At 42.4% G+C, this 13,983-nt stretch overlaps 1 protein-coding gene across 1 annotated transcript in view; it reads left to right on the top strand.

Moving 5' to 3' along the window:
* The first annotated feature begins 503 nt into the window (after positions 1-503).
* LOC149859747 (protein FAM13C-like) overlaps positions 504-13,983 on the top strand; it is a 41,960-nt gene continuing 28,480 nt past the window's right edge. Inside the window, exon 1 of the mRNA XM_090058422.1 lies at positions 504-920. Within this exon, the coding sequence (XP_089914548.1) occupies positions 749-920 (172 nt within the window). The 5' untranslated portion in view covers positions 504-748. The remainder of the gene's footprint in view (positions 921-13,983) is intronic.

The following is a 13,983-nucleotide window of genomic DNA, read 5'->3' as shown; positions in this document are numbered from 1 at the left end:
AGGAGTGACTCATTTAACCCAGTCAGGTGTGATTAAGGCTTTCAGAGCATTTGCATCACAGCAAGATGCAGGTGTCAGATTGTGCAACTAAATATTATGCTCAGCATTGAAGATTAAAATCAGAAATGGACCAAGTGTGAAACAGTAGCTGAAGGTGATGTTACAGATAAACAGCCTTGTCCTTATTGATTTGTCTGCAGTAAGTGACAAAAGATCTGTTAATTTAGCTTTTGCCACTGATAGAAATGATTTGGGAACTTCATAGAACCTGTGCTATGTAAAAGAAATATCTGTAAAAGAGCAAATAAAAAAGAATCTGGAATAAATTGTGTGACTCAGTAACTCTTTGTTATCTGCAGTGCACTGCACTGTGCTGTAGAAACAGGGTTTTTTTTATGAATCGTAAACTGGGAGGGGCATAACGTCATCAGATTCTGATGTCAGCAGAAATTTTTGCTTATCATATTGCTCCAAAAACAAGAAAACAGACACACCACCCCAGTTTGGCAGAAAAAATTCCTAGAGCAAATTGTCTTTTGCTGACGAAATCATTGTTCCCTCATGTCCCAAATAATCCATTTAGGACCGAAATGACTGGATGACATGAAGATACACATAGAATAATGTATATTTAATCTCCTACACATCCCTTCAAGAACTGTTAGTGGAGCATCCCTTCTGTGACTGCTAATGGGCTCAGTGAACTGAAGACCTGGCACTGTATTTTTGCTGTTGCCTGTCTATCCCAATGTTCTGCTTTTGTCTGCAGAATTCTTTGTTGAAGCTACAACCCCTAGAAACTGACTTGTGCTCTGCATTTTTGCCAACCCAGGAAGAAACTCCTCAGCTGCCAGCTTCCAAGGATCCAGTCCCTTCATCTGTTCAATCCAGTGTGCAAGCTGATGGGGCCAGTTATGGAGGTAAGACACTAAATATCATGATGTATTCTCATTTTTGCCTGCTGTCTTGTAGTTTAATCTAATATTTGTCGTCCTTTGAGAAGTGGAGATGAAATATGAAGGCTGAGACACAGTATGGTGCTGCCAGTGTTACGAAATATAAACAAAGGGACGACCTGTTATAAATAGTGATAACCTATTTTTCATACCTACAAATCTTGCTTTTGAGACAAGCTTTAAGAATCCTGCATTTTCAGTTTTGATCTGCTTTTGTCACAGCAGGGTTATGGTCTTTATTTACAGTGTTACATCTGCATTCTGTGTGATTTTCTGCCATTTCATGTAATTCTATTTTTGTAATTTTTTTTGTCAGAGCAATATCACTTCATTTCTCCTATTATTGATTCTAATTTAATGTATCAGCAGAGAGATAGTGAAGGTGAGTTTTATAGCATGCTGACTGCAATCATTCATGAATCTCCCTTGTCCATCTTATATATTAAGATGTGTCCCATTTGTTTGTTTATTTATCCATCCATCCCCAACATGGAAACCAGTTCTTACAAATAAATAACCGTAAGGTTTAACATCATTCTCTGTCATTCTTGGCTTGTATTCACAGGACTGACAGAAGTAGGAGCCTAGACAGAAGGGGGACTAATGCTTAGGAAAAATAGTTGAAAGTTATCAAGGATATTACATTACATTTTAAACTGGTATGATATGCAAGTTTAAAATGTGCACTATGTAGGGGCCACATCAAGGTAAAGAGGTCAGTATTATAAGGACTAATCCTTTTTCTGCAAGGCATATGTTATGATAAAAAGCTCAGTTCAGGAAACCCTATTTCAGAAGCTTCTTGTTTATTTGTATAAGGCAATTAATTTTATTTACAGATATTTTTATAAATTACACTTTTCTTCTTTAGACTCTTTCAAATGGATGTAATGAGCTGCAAAATTAAGGAATACACACTTATAACCCTAATTATGGTAAATCTAATCCATACCAAGAATATAGCCTGCAAAAAGAGTGAAATATTTTGGCTTTTGAGTTGTTTAGGGGTTTTTTCTTCTGTTTTTTCTGAATGCTGAAACAGAAGTTGGAGAATATTTAATATGACAGCTATAGTATTTACTAATGAACCAAGTTTCTGACATGTATTTGAGGTAAAAAAAATGGAGGGTACAGGGGCAAGATCTCAGAGCTTGTACGAAAACTGCGTTGTCTCTTCTATGTATTGTCAGGGTGTGCTTTCTGTCCTTTTCCAATTTTACGTAATCTTTATACCATGATGGTTTCATAACTCAGAATAATTTATACTCAGTTTAAGACCTTCTGTAACTTTTACCTTTGATGTGAATTGGACTTCCTTAAACTGTTAAAACCCTCCCATTTCAAATAACACCTCTAGCACTCATCTGCTCATTTACATTTATGCAAGATTGTCTTAGATGATGACACCCAGTTCAAATGTATGTGATTTGCCATGCTGTTATTTCTAACCTGGGTTTTAGTGAAAGCTCAGCTCCTTATGGATTTCAATACACACCATGCTATGATAATTCTTGCTTTTTTGCTTTTCTTATTAGTAGCACTGGCTCTTATTCTGTCTTTGAAAAACAATGGTCTAATTTAGGAGTGCAATTAGTTGAAACACAGTAGTCTAAGTCCCAGGTTCTGTTTTTAGTTATACTGATATAAATTTGGATGTGGTCAAATTTACAGCAGGGTAACTGAGATTGGAATCTGGCCCATAGAATATATTCTGCCGTACTACACCTGTATTATTCCATTGTAGCAAAACCCCCAGTTTTTCTTTTTTTTCTTTTGAAACATATTTCCTCCCCTTACCCTAACCATTTCTGACTTTCTCTGTGTCCTCTCTATACCATATAAGTGAATACAAGTAATACTAGATAAGCTAAGTTCTTGTATGCTATTATTGTAATAAGCCCCATTTTATATAGTAAATAGTGTTGTCCTAGCATTTTTGCACTGATTATTGTTTCATATTAATACTGTATGGTTTAGGCCCATGTCTGTAAAGTAATGTCAAGTCTCCATCTTGTGTCCCCTGCCCAGGCATACCCTATTGTAACTCTGTTGTAACTGTACCTGACTTACCCCTCCTATGTAAATTGGTTCCTGAATGAATGGGGATGAATGAGGGTGCTTAAGAGACAAAGGCAGTAGGTCTAAAAATAGCTCCCTCTGACTGACTGAACCATCAACTTGACGACCCAACCATTACCCTGCATTGACCCTCCCTGGCTCAAGATTTGGAAGACAAAGACTGCTCCAGAAACCAGCCAACCCACCATTGTGCCAAGACTGCACATGCTCAGTTGAGCATCTGGAACCCTCTGGAACAGGGCTGACTTTGCCTGGACATGCGGTCCCCATAGGAGATCAGAGGTAGTCTGCCCCATAAAAAGGGGTAGTGCAGACTGATTCCTTGGGATGCACTCTTCATCTGGACCAGCACCATGCCACACCACCTATCCACCCAGAGGCCCTGCTGGTGACCCCCTCTCTGGACAATACCTTGTTAGAGAAGACCCCAACTGGCCATTGAGGATCAACTCACAGCCCAGGAAAGGTAGCTATCTCCCACCTTCCTTCCCCAAGCAAAGGATCTGGACTCTGTCCCTGCACACCTTGACTTTAATCCCTCCACCAAGCCTTTTTCTCTCCTGCTACCATTGTGTGTGTATGTGTGTGTAGGAACCAATAACTTCATGGGGCTGTATACTGTGTTGTCTGTTTAATAAACCTGTTATTTTGAAACCCCAAGTTGGGTTTTTGTCTATTGACCTCCCAACCCTCCTCCCTAATCTCCCAGCTTTTTGCCTCTCTGTTTGCAGCCCCAATCTCCCAGTCTTCTGCCTCTCTCTTTCCTAGCTGTCTCCTCCTTGCCACCGGGCTTCTTTCCTTGCTTCAACCCCAGCACCAGTGACCTCGAGTAACCCTGAGGCCACTTGACTTTAAGTAGTTCCAAGCCTCAGTTCCTCAGCCCAGCTCCTCTCTAATCTACTGGCTCTAATCATGGTCCTGGCAACTTTCACTCCCTACACTTTCACTGTCTCACCTTAACCTTTCCCTCAGGTATCCCAAGTACCCCAAGCACACACATACACACTGTACCATCCAAGTTAGGAACTCACCTTTGTATATGTGTAGGTGGGTGGTATGTGTGTGAACTGGTGAATATACATATATAGCTCTATATAGCTATATATAGATATCATTGTGTTCATGATATATGAATGAGTGATCCGTGTGTGTGTGTTGGGTGTGTGGTTATTGGAAACTCATTTTTGGTGTGTGTAGTGTGTATGTGCTTGAATTGGTGATAGGTATGCATGTGTCTAGGCTGGTAATCTTGGATGTGTATGTGCCTGACTTGGTAGTGTGTGTGTACGCACCTAATTGATTTCTGTGTTTGTATATGTGAAATTGTGTCACACCCTCCCATCTAACAGTGCAATTTTGAGATCCTGAGAGTTGACCTGACCCCACAGGGCAACATTTTATGGTAGAGAATGCGAGCATATTGTGGGTGTTAGTCAGAGTGAGAAGTGTGGGTCGGGTGAGCTAGTGTGCTTGTGTGTTCTCTGTGTGTGTTTGTGTTGTATTTGAAGTATTGCTGTTACTGTAGGGATGCCTACACTGTTACTGTTTATTGTGATTATAGAACAGTGAGAGGTGGGCATAGCCGGTGAAGGGTCGACATTATAGAACTCGCCCCAGTGAAAGGCGGGCATACTCGGTGAAGGGTTGGCATTATTAAGGGGAACTCCTGCAGGACATGGGTGCAAGAACCCACAGCACTTTTGTTGTTATCATTGTGGTTGTCGTTATTGTTGTGGTTGTTGTAGGGTGCCAAAGTCCAGGAATGAGTATGTTCGGGCAGAAGACCCCCACACCAGGCATTAGTGATCATGGGGCTAAGTGAGTGAAAAAGGAGGAGATATCTGAAGGCAGGTCCTCTCCAGTAGAAATGCTTGTAAGATTGTTTTCTCTTGAGGCTTTTGAGATTTTGTGTCTTAAGCTTTGACGTTTCTGAGATTTTGAGTTCTGAGTTTATCGGTGACTGTAAGCTAGTCTTTGGTGCAAGACACTGGTTTTTGTTTCTTGTGAAGAGCTAGTATACTCCAGTATTTAGACCTGAGTAGAAAGGGTAGAAACCTGGTTCTCTGACTTCCCTCCTTTGTGTCAGATTTGGCACATATGGGAGATCCAGTTCTTAAAAGGTGCTGGGTCTGGACAGGTTGAAAACCATTATGATTGAAACTGTCCCCCACAGCTGGTGCCTGTATTGCTGCAGCCCTATGTGAGGGAGTTAAAAGCAAAATTCACAAGCAAAGATGCATGGTTCACTCATTCAAGGTTTGTTTCCTTACATAGAGAGATTCAGAAATCAAGGAGCTGTGATAGAGAGAGGGAAAGGAAAAAGATAGAGGGAAGTGGGAAAACAGGCTGTGGGGCAGCTAGCTGTTCTAGAGAGAGATGTGGAAAGTGTTTAGAAAGAAAGAAGAGAATAACAGATTAACAGAGTTTGAATGCTAGAGCAGGTAGGAGGAAAAAGTAAAAATGCAATTTTAGAAATGACTGCTCTAGAGCAGGGAAAAGACGCAATTGCTTTAAGGAAAAGTTGTGTCCTGATCTCAGAGTGCCTGAGGTCATGCTGTGGTCTGTCTGGGTTAAGTACAACTACTTCTATCACTGATCCAATAAGAAGTCAGTAGCAGAGAAGACTAAGTTGTGTGCTAGAAACTGTGAATGTTTGTAACACAAGTAAAGCCAAGAGATTGCAGAGATTGTTGAGGTGTTTGTGCAAAACACAGAATGAAGCAGTGTTGTCTTATTTGCTCTGTGCTTGTGTTGCAAGGCAGAGACTGCTAGAAGTGTAAATGGGGGTGAGATGTATCTGGAAATAGTGTGGGTATAATACAGATAACCTAGAAAGAAAGGTGTTAGCAGTTGTTAAGGTTTGGCTGTGATTGAGTGTGTGATGGGGTTACCCCAGAAAATTGAATGACGGCATTTCCTAAAGTTTGGACAGATAAAAAGGTTAAAATGTGGGAAGATACAGGCATGTAGCTTAATTGAGGGACCAAACGCTCCCCCATCAATGCAGTGTAAATACTCACTGGAAACTGAAATAGGATTATAACTCATAATAAGTAGTTTGTTAAGTCAGCAAATGATAGTACAAATGCTTAGTGTGTGTGACTCCCTGATTTGAAATTTCATCTGTTTTGAAAGGCAAAGTACCCTGCAATTATAGCAGCTATAGCAGGAGGGATAAAATGGTTTTCAGTATTAAATTTGGCTAATGCAGGTTTTATTTTTGTTTGTTTTGTTTCCTATCTCCTTGGTATAAAAGCACTGGTATAATTTTAAATGTATTTTCATGGGACAACAGTTTTGTTTTACTCCAAGTGTCCTAAAGATTTCACAATGTCCAGCAAAAAGAACATGGAAAAGGCTTTCTAAACAAAAAAATCTGAGGGAGAAATTGTCCCTTTAAAGGAAAAACTCATCTTTAAAATGACAACTTGGCTTAATTGTAACAAGGGCGCTGGCATCCCTCAATCTCACATTCACAGCAACAGGAGTGCTCCACTGAACAGCTAATTTTGGAAGCCCCTTACTTAAATAGATCACCTGACCCTCAAGGAATAGGGTGAACCTATCCTGCCGGCCACCCTTCTTGGCTAGCAGGAAGGAATGGCTCTGAGCCATTGGAAAATACGCATTGGACAGGCTGATCATTGCCCACCCTGATGTAGAGGCAGGAAAAGGCCAGAAACGTCTTTGACTTATGATGGTCACCCTCCTATAGGTAACTGCTCCACCTTTTCTGTACAGAAGAGAACCCCAAAAATAGCAATGATGTGTGCACTGCCACTGCACATGTCAGCATTGTACTTTGTAAATATGAATAATCAGCCACTGCAAGGAGTTTTCCTTGGCAGGCTTGTGTGTGTTTGCTTTCTTTTGCAAAAACCACAGTGGAATCAAAGGTGACTGATAAACCATGAGGCCTCACTACCACCAGCAGCATCTTCCTCATCACAGCCATGGCAAAATTACAACAAATATATATTGTCTTGTCTGTTTGTGTTGTCTTGTTATATGTTTTGCATTTGTTTGCTTGGTTTGTTGTAAGTTGTCACAGTTCAAATACATATGACTATCATAAAGATATGATAAAAATCATTGGTAATACCCCCTTTAAAAACTGAATCTCTCTGTGGATCCCAGACCAAAACACTTCTGTCCAGTTGGACTGGAAAGTTGCTCTGATATTTCAAACAAGGGCAGCAATTCACATAAAGGTTTTAAATTCCATATGATCAGCAAAATGATATTTATTAAAATGTAACCTGAGTGGTACTCCAAGAGGTACCCCCTCTCCAATTGAAGGGATCAGAGCAGGTGCATGAGCGCTGTGGGACTCTACTACATAGCCACCACTGCTGGGTCTGTTTCAGAATGCTCAGGCTTTTGACCTTCTGGAAACCCCTGCCTCACGTCGAGCTGCCCTGCCTCTTGCTGGAGAAACTGGAAGTGGAGCTGGGAGCCTCTTGGGTCACTGCACAGCTTTCTGCTGGATCCAGGCAGGGAACCTCTCTTGCTGGCTGCAGCCTCTTGCTGGGGATCCTGGGGCTCAGCAGGGAGCCTCTCCTGCTGACCACATGCCATGCTGCCCCAGCCTCTTTCTGAGGATCCTGGAGTCCGGCAGAGAACCTCTCCTGTCGGCCTTGCTGCCCTGCCTGCGGGTCCTGCTCTTTTAGGCTCTTCCGGGGCAACTGCTCCTGCCCCACTGCTCCAGCTCTTGCCATCTCTTTGAAACTCCTTCCTTATTGTCCCTCACAGGTCTCCCCCAAGCCAGCTGTGCTGCCCCTTTTATTCCTCCCAGGTGACCCAAGGGGCCAATCAGGAGACATGGCAGGTGAGTCTCTGGGGCCTAATTGGTGAGGAAAGAGAATCCCAAGCCCTCCAATAATTTTTTACCCTTTCAAAACCCCTGGGCCAAATCATTACCAGATTGGTGAGGAAAGGGAATCCCAAGCCCTCCAATCCTTTACCCTTTCAAAACCCCTGGGCATAATCACTACCAGCTAGCCCATCACAAAAGGTCATGTGTATTTTGTTTATTCTTTTTTTCTCCCTTTTCTCTAAACCATCTGATAAAATGTTTTGTTTCATTTTCTTTTACTTCTCTCAAGGATTTAAATGCTATTTAAAACATCAGTATAACAAGATGTGTGTAAAAACGGCATTCAAAATCATATTTTAATAAGCGAAGAGACAACTATACCACTGTATCTGTTTAAAGCAACCTTATTATGTTATCTTCTTTCTCTTCCACCCAACCAAGGTTTTCACCTTTTAATTTTTTTTAACTGCCTAAGTTTTGTTTTAACATCAAACCAGCTGAAGATAATACACCTCCTTTCTATATAACTGGACCATAATCAGCATATCAGGTTATAAGACCCTATACATAAATGATCATCCTTTATCATGAGGGATCACTGCTGCTGACTATGTACAAAGATGAAATTTCAATCTTTAAAATATCATAAATGTATCACTTTAAGATAAATACGATTATGTCATATTTTTACTTCCAGAGTTTAATATTCTGCTTAATAAAATAAATACATTTTTCATATACTAGTTAGATAGAACAGGGTAGCACAGTGATTCTGAACCAGAGTGCCATGAAGAGGGCCATAAGATGTGGGGAGATATGCAAGGTATGAGGAGACAAGCAAATGAACACAAGCTCAGGTTTTGTCCTTGCCTGACCATTCCCCTACTTTCACTGTTCTACCCTCTGTAAGGAGGTAAGCACTGTAAAATATGACTTTGTTTTTGAAGTTGGATGCCACTCAACTCAAAAAAGTAGTTATGGAAGGCAGTCTTTATGGGGAAACAGAAACTTAGAAGGAGGGGATCGGGGGGAGGGGAGGGGAAGGATTGACATCTCTAGCTGGCCAGGGAGTGTGATTTCTCTCTGACTGCCCTTCCAATCACCGTGTCTGGGGGAGGGACATAGAAACAGCATAGAAGCCTCTGTCTGCAGGCTTGCTGTGCCTTTTGTGAGCTGGTTCTGAGTGAGGAACAGTGTCAGAAAGGTACTGGGCTGCCTGGCTTGCTTCCTAGTCAGTCAGTTGTCTGCTATTTTTTGTTCTTAGAAAGGATTGGATAGGCTATAGCTTAGTTTAGCTTAGTTTGGCTTAGCTTATCTTAGCTTAGAATCTTAATACATATCCAATTCATTTCTTTCCATTTATATTTGTTCTTTTTTTTATTTTTGCAATACTTTTAAAAAAGAAAGCTCAGCATTTTTCCTGGCAGCATGATCTATCACTTTGCAGGGAAACACACATTACACACACTCAGACACGCATAGAAGTCATATATTCATAGAAGAAGAGATTTAGAATCAGATTATATATAGTTATTAGTTACTAATATTATTATAGTTAGTTTACATACAGACTAAAGACAACACAGAAGTCAGGCAGAGATTCAGATTGAAATTAACACACAACACAGAACACCACTCTACTTGAGAGGAAAGAAGGGCCTGACAGTTCAGTTTGGCTACCTGAGATCCTGCTGCGGGTGTTACTGGTACTGAGTTACCTAAGTTATTTTTACCTGCTGCTTTTTACAGTGGTGGACCAGGCTGAGGCTGTCGGGGAGGAGGAAGCCTCACTGGGGCACACTGCCATGCTGTGTAGAGGTCCTAGCTCTAGGAAGGGCACACATGAACACACATACAGTGTCGCCCATCCATGTCACGAGTTTTGCTTGCCTGTGGCCAGAAGTGCAAGGCCCCAGAACCCAGACACCTCCTTGACAGCTGGAAGGCTTCATGACTGCAGAAGGGCCTGGCAGGCTGGCAGTAGTCTTTTTCACCCCCCTGTGCCCTAAGACCAAAACAGCTGTCAGGCTTCATGGCCACAGCAGGGCCTAGCAGGCCTGCAGTCTTTGCCCCCCTGTGCCCCAAGACAGATACAGTCACACAAGCACCCATGTCATGAGTTTTGCCTGTCAGCAGTTAGAGGTGCAGGGCCCCAGAACCCAGACTCCCTCTGCACCTATCTCCTTGACAGGTGACAGGCTTTGTGGCTGCATCAGGGCCTAGGAGGCCTGCGGTTTTCACCCCCGTCCCTTAACACACACACAGTGTCACCCATGTTACGAGTCTTGCTTGTCAGCCGTTTGAGGTGCAGTTTCCCAGATGCCCCTGCATGTTTCTCCTTGAAACTTGGCTTTGTGGTCTCAGCAGGGGCTACCTCCCCTGCAGTTTTCACCCTGCTGTGGCTTAACACACCTACATGACATGAGTTTTGCTTTCAGGAGTTTGAGGTGCAGTTCCCCAGAAACCCCTGCACCTATTGCCTTGAAACTTGGCAGGCTTCATGCCCTCAATGGAGGCTACCACTCTTGTATGTTTCATTCAAATCAGCCAAAACACAACAAAGTTATAGATATTTCATTGATTCCCCATTATATTCTATGGCCAAATCTCTGAATCACTCTGAATCAGTGTTGTATCTTCCGAAGCCAATTCAGCCAAATCGAATCAGAGAAACGGTGCAGGCTCCTACCCTGGGGGTGTTTAAGAGGAGGTTAGATGAACATCTTGCTGGGGTCATTTGACCCCAGTATTCTTTCCTGCCATGGCAGGGGGTCGGACTAGATGATCTACTCAGGTCCCTTCCGACCCTAGAAACTATGAAACTAAGTGATCCAAATCTCTGAATCAAATTGCTGGCATCTGAATTGGCAAAATCCAAATCAAATAGTTCTCTATTCGCACAGGCCTAGTGTGGTGCCACTGGTTTTAAATAATTTTGGTTTCAGTTCATAGAGCCCAGGTTAGTAATAAGGTTGGTGTTGGCTTGGTGTTTCAAGTCTAGGTGTTGGCTTGTGAGTCCAGTCTAGGTGTCAGTTCTTGGTTTTGCACTAGAATTGACATTAGAACTAGATGGTAGGCCTACACTAGGTATAAAATCATAGCAAAATGGTTCTAAAATGGCCTTGAGAAGATCATCTAGTCCAACCTACTGCTCAAGGCAAGATCACCCCTGTCTAAATCTACCCAAACAAAACTTTTTCTAACCTTCAGTTAAAAATTTTCAGTCTTGGTGATTCCATTACCTCTCTGGGTAATCTGTTCCAGTGTTTACCTATTCTCATAGTTAAAAAGTTCTTTTTACCTAAATTAAATGTCCCTTACTGCAATTTAAGCTTATTATTTCTTGTCTTTTCTTCTTTGGGGCATGGAGAACAATTGATCACCATCACCTTTATAAAAGCCTTTTCAGCTTTTGAAGGGTTATGAAACTCCCCTTTAAATTTTTCTTCTTATCTAAGAAGACTAAACAATCCTAATTATTCCTTTTTAGCATTATATGTTTGTTAATCTTCTTTTAATTGTTATTGCTCTCCTCTTTACAATTTTTCCATATCTTGAAATGGAGTACCCCAAACTGAGCATAGTACTTTAGCTGAGTTCTCACCAGTACTCAAAAGAAAGAAAGAATCACTTCCTGTGGCTTGCATATGACCCTGGCTTTTGGTCTCTCTTTTGGTTTAGGTTTGATATTGGTTTCTAGGTCTATAACTCATGATAACTGGGTCTGATTTGAATTAGAACTGCTACTAGTTTGTGAGTTATGGCTAGGATAAAGGCTGAAGATATTTCAAAGGTTGGGTTAGATTTGGATCTGGCCCACCAGAATGCCATTAATCATTGTGTGGGCCTTCACTGTGGCTGAAATCAGTTTGTGGGCTCAAATTTGGTGTGGAAATAGTCCCCCATACCAGGAGACTTACCCTGGTGTGATGCAGAGTAGAATTTGGCCTTTGAGAAAAACATGGATACAGAGGAGTTGTGATGAGTAAGCACAAACATAATGCTGGAAAAAAGCTACCAGTCTAACAGATTATCATACAACACAAGTAACAAGTAGAGACTATATGTGACTTATAAAAGGCTAGAAATAGATGTTGCCAAATGAGGTGGATCAACTGTGACAGGATGTATCCTGGTATAGGTGATCTGCTTCCTTATTCGAAATGCACATCATCCCTCAAGCCTTAAGAATGCCTGTTTGGCTTTCCCCACATCCTGCTATACATCCCCAGGATGTCTGGGGCACATATGGGTGAGCAAGGAAAGTCAGGGTTTCTCCACTTACTGAGATGTGCCTTGGAGATCCTGGGGTGTATCTTGGTAAGCAGGGAAGCCCTGACTTTCTCCACTTACAGTGACATTTCCCCCCAGATTCCTGGAGATGCATCTCAGGAAGCAGGGAGAGTCAAGCATGTGCTCCATGGGCTTTAGGGGCCTTATCCTTTGCAGGAATTCAAGGCATGTGCAGGATTGGCCCCTCAAGCCCCCAGAGCACCTGCTCAGAGCAGCTGGAGAGCATGGGCATCTCCTGGATGCTGGTGCTCCTTTGCCATAAAGTAAACAGATATCTGGTAAATTGTGGCACAAATTGATACCACCTTTGGCCACTGATGGCCACTATCTGTGGCACGACAAGGGGTATGAACATCTGTTTGCTTGCCTTTTGTGCCTCCATAAAAATGATATGCCAGTACAAAGGTGATGAAAGGCAGGGTCTGTTTCTGCCTACCCTAAAAGTTGTAGGTCCTCTTAAGCTTAGGGGCCATCGTGCTGGTGTGATTAAGGCCCATCAGTTTCTGTAGCCAAGGAATGATATGATTAGTATCCTGCTAGGGTGCCTTTGACTCCTCCCACATGTGCTCTGGGGGTGGGCTTTAGTTAAAGCACCCCCACCAGCATTTTGAAGTGTAGGGATACTGATACATGAGACGAGAAGGCGCACTAAATAGTAGGTTCTAGCAGACTTGCACTAGATGCGCACTAATTAGAATGCTCTGATGTGCACTAATTACAGCTCTGACACACTGTAATTGCAGCACATCAAAGCAGCCCCCTCACACATTTAAAGGCACCTCAAGTGATCAGGGAATCACCACAAGTGATTACGAGCAGGTCACAAACTGCTTAGATGCAGGAATCAAGGTGGATGTCATATACTTGGTTTTTAAAAAAGCCTTTCATATGGTGTCACATCCCATTCTCATAAAAAAAACTAAATGGCCATGACTTAGATGATTACACAGTCAGGTGGGTAGCAAATTGGCTTAGAGGTCACACCCAGAGCGTGGTGGTGGATGGGTCAATATTGACCTGGGAAGATGTGGGCAGTGGTGTCCCTCAAGAAGCAGTCCTTGGGCTGGTGCTGATTTGGATGAGGGCGTGATGAGCACACTCTCCAAATTCATGGAGGACACCAAATTATGGGGCAAAGAGGACACGCTGGAGGGCAGGGAATGGATTCAGGCAGATTTGGACAGGCTAGAAAAGTGGGCAGAACAAAACAGGATGCAGTTTAACAAAGATAAGTGCAAAGTACTGCACCTAGGGAGAAGGAATCACCAATACATGTACAGATGCGGGGATGACTTTCTAAGCATCGCAGCAGCAGAAACAGATCTCGGAGTCATAGTTGACTCCAAGATGAACGTGAGTCATGAATGTGACGAAGTGATCAATAGAGCTAACCGCACTCTATCATGCATAAACGCATCATGAACAGGTCTAAGGAGGTGATACTTCCCCTCTATGCGGCATTGGTATGGCCACAGCTGAAGTACTGTGTTCAGTTTTGGGGGCTGCAGGGATGTGGATAACATTGAGAGGGTCCAGAGGAGGCTACTCATATGGTTAGGGGCCTGCAAGATAGGTTCTATGAGGAGAGGTTGAGGTCCATAAGAGAAGGCTGAGAGGGGATCTGGTGGCCATCTACAAATTTGTCAGGGCAAAACAGCAAGGAATAAGAGATACTCTGTTTATCAAGGTGCCCTTTGAAGTAACTGGAAACAACTGCCACAAACTGACAGAGAGAAGATTTAGACTTGATATTAGGAAGAACTTTATGGTAAGGGTTATCAGGATCTGGAATGGTAGCCCTTCCAGATTCCCCTACCTTGGAGGTCTTTAAAAGGACAC

This window comes from Crocodylus siamensis, chromosome 7 (genome assembly GCF_052110815.1).
Source record: "Crocodylus siamensis isolate JL-2025a chromosome 7, ASM5211081v1, whole genome shotgun sequence".
Taxonomy (NCBI): Eukaryota; Metazoa; Chordata; order Crocodylia; family Crocodylidae; genus Crocodylus; species Crocodylus siamensis.
The sequence above is the reverse complement of the archived record's forward strand: the minus strand, read 5'-3'. Positions and strand labels throughout refer to the sequence as shown.